This window comes from Triticum dicoccoides, chromosome 5B (assembly GCF_002162155.2).
Source record: "Triticum dicoccoides isolate Atlit2015 ecotype Zavitan chromosome 5B, WEW_v2.0, whole genome shotgun sequence".
In the NCBI taxonomy this organism is placed as follows: domain Eukaryota; kingdom Viridiplantae; phylum Streptophyta; class Magnoliopsida; order Poales; family Poaceae; genus Triticum; species Triticum dicoccoides.
This window is the reverse complement of record NC_041389.1, coordinates 714622151-714629493: the sequence shown is the minus strand read 5'-3', so window position 1 is coordinate 714629493 and position 7343 is coordinate 714622151. Positions and strand designations below refer to the sequence as shown.

Sequence of the window (7343 nt, the reverse complement as noted above, 5' to 3'; positions counted from 1 at the left end):
ACATTGCTGAAAGGTTTGGAATAAATTCAGAAAAATACGAGAAACAATGTCAAGTCCGAGATTTGAGCTCTAATGGATAAGGGATACCGCTGTTCTCCTAATCATCGAACCACACGTTGGTTCACGTTCCAACTGCAGAGTTGACTGACTTTTCTTTAGGGCTACAGAGTTGCAAAGACCCGGGCCGCTCGCCGCTCGGCTGCGTCAAGCGTACACCACTGTTTGGCCGGCCCAAACCCACCAACCCCACTGTCTCATCAGTCCTCTCCTACCCCCACCGCCGCCGCCGCCGCCGCCTCCTCCTAGCTCTCACCCGCCGCCGTTTCCTCGCAGGTTCGCGTCACCGAGCCACGGAATCTTGCAGCCCGTGCCACCCACCACATCCACTGATCCATCCTCTTCCTCCTCGACCCACTTCTCCACACTCCCACCACCACAAGCACACAACGAATTAGTACATGCGAGGAGGAGTAGCTAGGTAGAGAGCAGCATCCATGGCGGTGGTCAGCGCCGCGCACGGCGCGTTTGGGCCTCTGGTGGGGAAGCTCACGGCCTTGCTCGCCGACGAGTGCGGGCGGCTGAAAGGGGTCCGACGTGAGGTCCAGTCCCTCAGATCTGAGCTCGCCAGCATGCACGCCGCGCTCAAGGAGTACACCAAGCTGGAGGACCCAAATGAGCAAGTCAAGTTTTGGATTTCGCTGGTCAGGGAGCTGGCCTACGACACCGAGGACGTCTTCGACAAGTTCATCCACCACCTCGGCGACACCCGAGACCATGGCGGCTTCAAGGACTTCTTTCGCAAGACTGCCCGCCGTCTCAAGACGCTTGGAGCTAGGCGCGGAATCGCCGGCGAAATCGACGACCTTAAGGGTCGCATCAAGCAGGTGAAAGAGCTCAAGGATTGTTACAAGCTGAATGATGCCCCTGCTAGCTCCACTGGCCCTGCATCCCTGGATCCCCGGCTTCATGCATTTTTTGCTGATGAGGCACACCTTGTCGGTGTGGACGGTCCAAGAGACGATCTTGCCAACTGGATGTTGGAAGAAAATAATTCCTCCAAACACTGCAAGGTGTTGTCGATTGTTGGGTTTGGTGGATTGGGCAAGACAACACTGGCAAATATGGTCTATCGCAAGATTCAAGGGAAATTTCAGAGTCGGGCTTTTGTATCAGTCTCGCAAAAACCAGATATAAAGAAAACTATCAAGGACCTGATCTCTCAAGTGTCATGCGAAGATGGATCCACAAAAGATTCAAGCGATTGGGATGAAAGGAAATGTATTGCAAAGCTAAGAGAACTGCTACAAAATAAAAGGTAATACCTGCCTGCCCTTATTATTTCCCTCAAAACAGGCCTATGGACTATGGTGCATACTGTTATTATTTTTCATGCAAATATAAGTTTTGTATGATTGTGTCTGTCTCACGTAATTGCCGGTCCACCTTACCACCCGAACTGAAATTTATCCTGTGTGCAGCTGAAAGGTGCTGAGCATATGTAATGTTTGTTATATAGTATGAAAATATGCTGTCCGTTGCAATAACGGCTTGGTTGCGTTGCATTCATAGTGTCCTGAAATGAAGTTTTATTATTGCTATTTAAAACGGAACAAATGTGTACAAGGATTAATGAAGTACTTGTGCCGCAGCATAGAAGATTAATGAAGTACTCAAACTACTCAAAATGTTATATCTGGCACTTCAAAAATGAACTGCTAAAGTATGAGTAAATTGTACACATTTCCTTATCATCTTTGTCTTTTGTGTGAACTAATTACTACATGCAAACTCTGCACCATGCATCCCACTCAACTATTGTAAAGCAAAAAACGCCAAACTGAAAATGTATATGTCATAATCGAGTAAATTGAGATAGTTCAGTTAGTTAATACTAATACTTCAGTGAAGTGGGCATGATGCATTTGTACAGTAAAAAATGCATATGGAAACGTCTCTGTTCATTATTTCTACCCTTCATTTCATATAGACTCATATAAGCATTCTAAACGTTTTTCCAAGTTGTAAAAAAACTATTGTACTCCCTTCGATCCGAATTAGTTGATGCAAACTCTATACAATTTCCAGTTTACATTGTATAGAGGCTGCGTCAATTAATTCGGGTCGGAGGAGTAACATAACTTTTTGTTTCTGATCTATTACATACTCCCTCCGTTCCGAAATAATTGTCTTTCTAGCCATCTCAAATGGACTACAACATACGGATGTATGTAGACATGTTTTAGAGTGTAGATTCACTCATTTTGCTCCGTATGTAGTCACTTGTTGAAATCTCTAGAAAGACAATTATTTCGGAACGGAGGGAGTAGAATTCATGTCTTACCTTGTTAGAATTTCAGTGAAGTTGTCATGCTACATATATACGATAAACGATAAACTGTATGTAGAAACAATATATATTAACTACTCTAGTTATCTACTCTTATATATTAACTACTCTAGTTAAGTACCTAGTGTTCAAGCTCAATTTCTTATCACACTTGGTTGACATCACCAACTAATTTTTTGTAGGTATCTTATCATTATAGATGATGTATGGTCTATAGAAGCCTGGAACGCTATCAAGTGTGCTTTTCCAGAAAATATTTGTTCTAGCAGAATAATAGCTACTACACGCATTGTTGATGTAGCAAAGTCATGTTGTCCGAGTGTAGTAGACCGCGTGTTTGAAATGAAAGCCCTAAGTGATCTTCACTCCAGAAAATTATTTTTGACCAGAATATTTGGCTCCGGTAACCAATGTCCTGATATGCTGAAGGAAGTTTCAGATGCGATCCTAAACAAGTGTGGAGGCCTACCATTGGCAATTGTCACTATATCTAGTTTGTTGGCGAACAGATTAGCAACCAAGGAGGAGTGGGAGAAGGTTAAAAGGGCAATTGGTTCTGCACTGGAAAGAAAACAGAGTCTAGAGGGAATGAGTAGAATACTATCCCTTAGCTATAATGATCTTCCACTTAATCTCAAGACATGTTTGTTGTATTTCAGTATATTCCCCGAGGACTATTTGATTGATAGAAAAAGGTTAGTGAGGCATTGGATAGCAGAGGGCTTTATCTCAGAAGAGCGTGGGCTTAGCAAGCAAGAGGTTGCTGAGAACTACTTTTATGAGCTTATCAACAAAAGCATGGTCCAGCCAGTGGACATTGAGTATGACGGCAAGGTTCCTGCCTGCCGAGTCCATGACATGATGCTTGAAATTATTATTTCAAAATCTGTTGAAGATAATTTTGTCACTGTGGTAGGGGGAGGCCAAAAAAGTTTGACAAACCGTCAAGGTTTTATTCGGCGATTATCTGTCCAGCACATTGACCAGGAGTTGGCATCTGCATTGGAAAAAGAAGATCTAAGCCATGTTCGGTCTCTAACAGTGACATCATCGGTTTTCATGAAACATTTTCCCAGTCTTACCAAATTTGAAGCTTTACGTGTACTGGATTTTGAAGGCTGCAAGGGTTTGGAGCAGTATGATATGTCCAATGTGGACAGATTATTCCAACTAAAATACCTCAGCCTTAAGGACACGGGCATATCAAAGCTACCGTCAAGCATTGTGATGCTACATGATCTAGAGATCCTTGATCTTAGGACGCCATCCATGCAAGAGCTGCCGACTGGAATTATTCTGCTCACTAAGCTACAATATCTACTCACTAAAGCCTATTGTAAGGTGCCTAACGGGATCGGGAATATGAGGAGCTTACGGGAAGCCCCAAGATTCGATATTACCAAGAGTTCATTGGATGCAGTTGAGGAGCTTGGGAACTTGAGCAGATTGAATAAACTCGGTTTATGCTTGGACGATGGAGATGGGTACAAGAGGCATGAGAAGGTTCTACTCTCCTTGCTATGCAAGCTTAGCAGCTGCAAACTCCAGTCTTTATGTATAAAAAATAGGAGTTATGGTTCCCTCGACTTCATGGACTCATGGTCCCCTCTGCCATCCTCCCTTCAGAAATTATGCATTTATGGTAAAATGCATTCAGCGACCGTACCAAAGTGGATTTCTCCAGGACTCACAAGCCTATCTCACGTGACCATCGGATTAGATGAATTAAGGGAGGAGGATCTGCACACTCTTGGTGAGCTCCCATCGTTACTTGATCTACACATGTACTTGGCTACAGGACCAAAGAAAAAGCTTACGGTAACTGGATTCCCATGTCTGAGGAGGTTTGGCCTCCTTAGTCTGGATGGGGCATATATAACGTTCCAGAAAGGGACTATGCCAAAGCTTGAGAAGCTTGAGCAATCATTTGATGTGTCAGTGGCGAAAGCTTATGGCTTCTACTTAGGCATTGAGCATCTCCCATGTCTCAAAGTAATACAAGTAACGCTTTGTAACGAAGGTGCCACACTTTCAGAAAGCAAGGCTGCAGCTGCTTGGATCAGGAACGAAGCTGGTGGGCATCCCAACCATCCTATTATTTTGGGTGTTCAGGCGTTTCTGCATGACGAGGATAATGTAGAGACTGGTAATGTTGAGGAAAAGAGCAAGGAGGAAGGGAGCTATTAAAATGGTTCTCAACTGTAGACTGTAGAGAGGTACTGATAAACATCCATTGTTGTTTTGTCCTTCAAATTAACTACATCTCTTTTGTCCACACTGTTGAATGCTTCTCAAATTCACATGTTTAACCATTGCCGCTTGTCCCAGCACCACGGCATCACGGCATCACCTCCTGCCGCTTGTCCCAGCACCATAAACTCTCCAGTACAGTCGAGCTCAGTTCACTTGTCCAAAAGTCAAGATTTAAGCCATGTACTCCCTCGTTCTTATATTATGAGACAGAGGAAGTAGTGATCTAAACACTCTTATATTTGTTTACAGAGGAAGTAATAAGCAGCGCACCGCTGCTTTGCTACTCTGTTTCCTCTGCTAGCTCTTGGCAAGTCCTATCCTGTGAGGATCTCTGCTGATGCTCAACTACTCATTAGTAGGTGGTATATTAGGAACTGCTGGCTTTTCAGCTACGGACGCATCGTCCCACTGGCGAATGGCGACTGACCCAGCCCGGTCTGGCGTCACCACCAGCCGGCCAGCGGGTGGGCGGCGAGTCGGATGGAGTCTTTGGCCGTAGGTTATTCCGAGGAAGAGGTCGCGGCATTGGTGGACGTGGTCGTTCCAGGATCAGATCCGGCATGGGAGGGTCTTGGGGCGGCGGCGGATCATGTCGAGGTTCTTCGATGGCTGGGCCATCCGTCCGTCCTTGCCGTGGACCAATCCTAACTTACATCTACCGGCCCTAACTTTGAACGCTTTCATTCATCCGGAGTTAGAGTATCTCCAGCCGTTGGCCCCCCAAGGTGGCGCGTAAAAGCGCCGTCTGGGGGCGAGCCGGCGTAAAAGATCGGCCTGGGGCAAGTGGGTTCCCAATCGCCGACCCCAGGGCCGCCCTAGACGCCGTCTAAGTTAAATAAAAATATTTGGCAAAGTTGGGCTAAACTCGGCTAAAATTCGGCAAACTTGGCATATATTAGACATGTTCAACAATTACATAGCAAATTTATCTGAAAAAAGGCCGGAACTACAACTAAGGGGCGAAGAAGTCGCTGAACGCGGCATAATCGTCGCCGCCGCCGCCGTCGTCGTCGCCTTCTCCTCCTTAACACGGCCGCCCCTGCTGGACCCTTGCCCGGCGTCGCCATGGCGGACCGGTGGCGGTGGCGGCGCATCGTCATCGTCGCTGTCGTCGAGGACGCCTCCTTCATCGCAGCCCCGACGGCGCTGTTCGTAGCACTGCAGGGCGACACACTGACACTCCATCTCCATCTTGAGGTAGTCCTTGCGCGCCCATTTCAGGGCCAGCTCCACGTCGCCGTGCTCCGTCTTCACGGCGGGGAGCCCCGGCTCCGTTTTCACGGCCGCGAGCCCCGGCTCGGTCTTTGGTTTGACGAAGCGCGGAGGAGCCGACGAGGTGGCGCGCCGGCCGCCCTCGTTGATGACAATGCCGGCGCTGTGAGTGCGCAGGCCGAGCGGCGTCTCCGCTGCGGGCTCGGCCTTGACGCTGAGCAACGCCGGGGAGCCTGAGGAGTGGGAAGAAGAACGGGAGGAGGAGTGCGAGGAGGAAGCCGAGGAGGAACCGAACCTCTTGGGCATCCATTGCCCGCCGTGCCGGCGGCGGGCCGGGGTGGCTGCCGGGGCAGGGTATGCCAGCGGCGGCTCGTTGCCGCCCTCGAGGTACGACAACACGCCATCGAGCATGCGGCCGGGGGTGCCCCACCACACGCGGCGCCCCTCGCTGTTCTTGACGCCGCCCACCACGGGCGCCCCGTTGGTGGACGCCAGCCTCTGCTCCTGGCGGCGCTGGAAGTACGCCGCTCACGCCGCGTGGTTGTCGGCGGCGTACTGGGGGAGGGCGAGCTGCTCCTCTGTGAGGGAGTCTCGCACGCGGTCGATCTCGGCAGCGAAGTAGGCGGGGCGCGCCTCAGCATCGGGCACCGGGGAATGGGCACTCCCCGTTGCTGAGCCTCCACCCCGTCGGCCCGGCGCGCATGTCCGGTGGCGCCGGGATGTTCGCCTCGAACAGGAGCCACGCCTCCCACTCGTCCAGCGAGCGGCGGTCGAAGCCCTTGGCCGTCGCCGCGTAACCGGGGAAACGCTCGGCCATCGGGCTTGGGAGAGAGGGAGAGGGAGGGAAGAAGCTTCGGCGGCTGCGCACGGGAGAGGGAGAGCTCGGCGGCGGTCGATGGGCGGCTAGGGCTGGTGTGGTGTGGCCAGAGGCGAGGGAGGCCACCGGCTTATATACCCGCGCCCGTGTGTACGCGAGGCGGGAGGGGAGGCGTCGTCGCGCCGCCAGTGATGAGGAATCAATGGAAGGCTGACCGGCGGCGGCAGCGCGCAGCCTGACATTGATTACCGCGGGAACCGAGGCGATGAGGGCGAGAAGAGGCCGTCTCACTGACTCGGCGGACTAGCGGCTCTTTCATGCCAAAACCACTCGCCCGGCGCCCCGGGGTGCTCCCCAGCGCGCCGGGTTCGGTCTGGATCCGCCGGCGCTGATTTCGATCCAAGCCGGCGAAAAACGGGCTCTCAAGACGCGGCTGGGCCGTTTTTTCGACACCGGCGCAAAAAAATCATCTGAAAAGGTTGTGTTGGGGGCACGGCTGAAGATGCTCTTACTAGGCGCAGGAAAAAGCACCACCAGCGCCGGTCAGTGCGATCACGGAGGCAAGAGAGTTTCCTGATGCTTTCTTGTAAAAACTGGGGTAAAAAAAGAAGTGGGAAGCAACGGAATCGACTGCGAGCGCTACGCTCTAACCATACAGCGATACACTTCTCATGCAATTTTCCTTTACTTTTCTCCTTTATTCCATCCTTTAGT

The 7343-nt window shown here is 50.4% G+C and overlaps 1 protein-coding gene across 1 annotated transcript; it reads left to right on the top strand.

Annotated features, from left to right (window-relative positions):
• The first annotated feature begins 223 nt into the window (after nt 1-223).
• Nucleotides 224-4852, top strand: LOC119312904 (disease resistance protein Pik-2-like). Its single transcript, XM_037588688.1, has 3 exons — nt 224-1315; nt 2530-4563; nt 4676-4852. The coding sequence occupies exons 1-2, from the start codon at nt 495-497 to the stop codon at nt 4532-4534; spliced, it is 2826 nt and encodes a 941-aa protein (XP_037444585.1). The 5' UTR covers nt 224-494; the 3' UTR covers nt 4535-4563; nt 4676-4852.
• The last annotated feature ends 2491 nt before the right edge of the window (nt 4853-7343 follow it).

What these genes read in the sequence shown, in the direction of transcription:
- LOC119312904 (XM_037588688.1), top strand. Translation starts at nt 495, where the DNA reads ATGGCGGTGGTCAGCGCCGCGCACGGCGCGTTTGGGCCTCTGGTGGGG. An exon ending in GAACTGCTACAAAATAAAAG is followed by an intron (nt 1,316 to 2,529) that starts GTAATACCTGCC and finishes AATTTTTTGTAG; the next exon opens with GTATCTTATCATTATAGATG.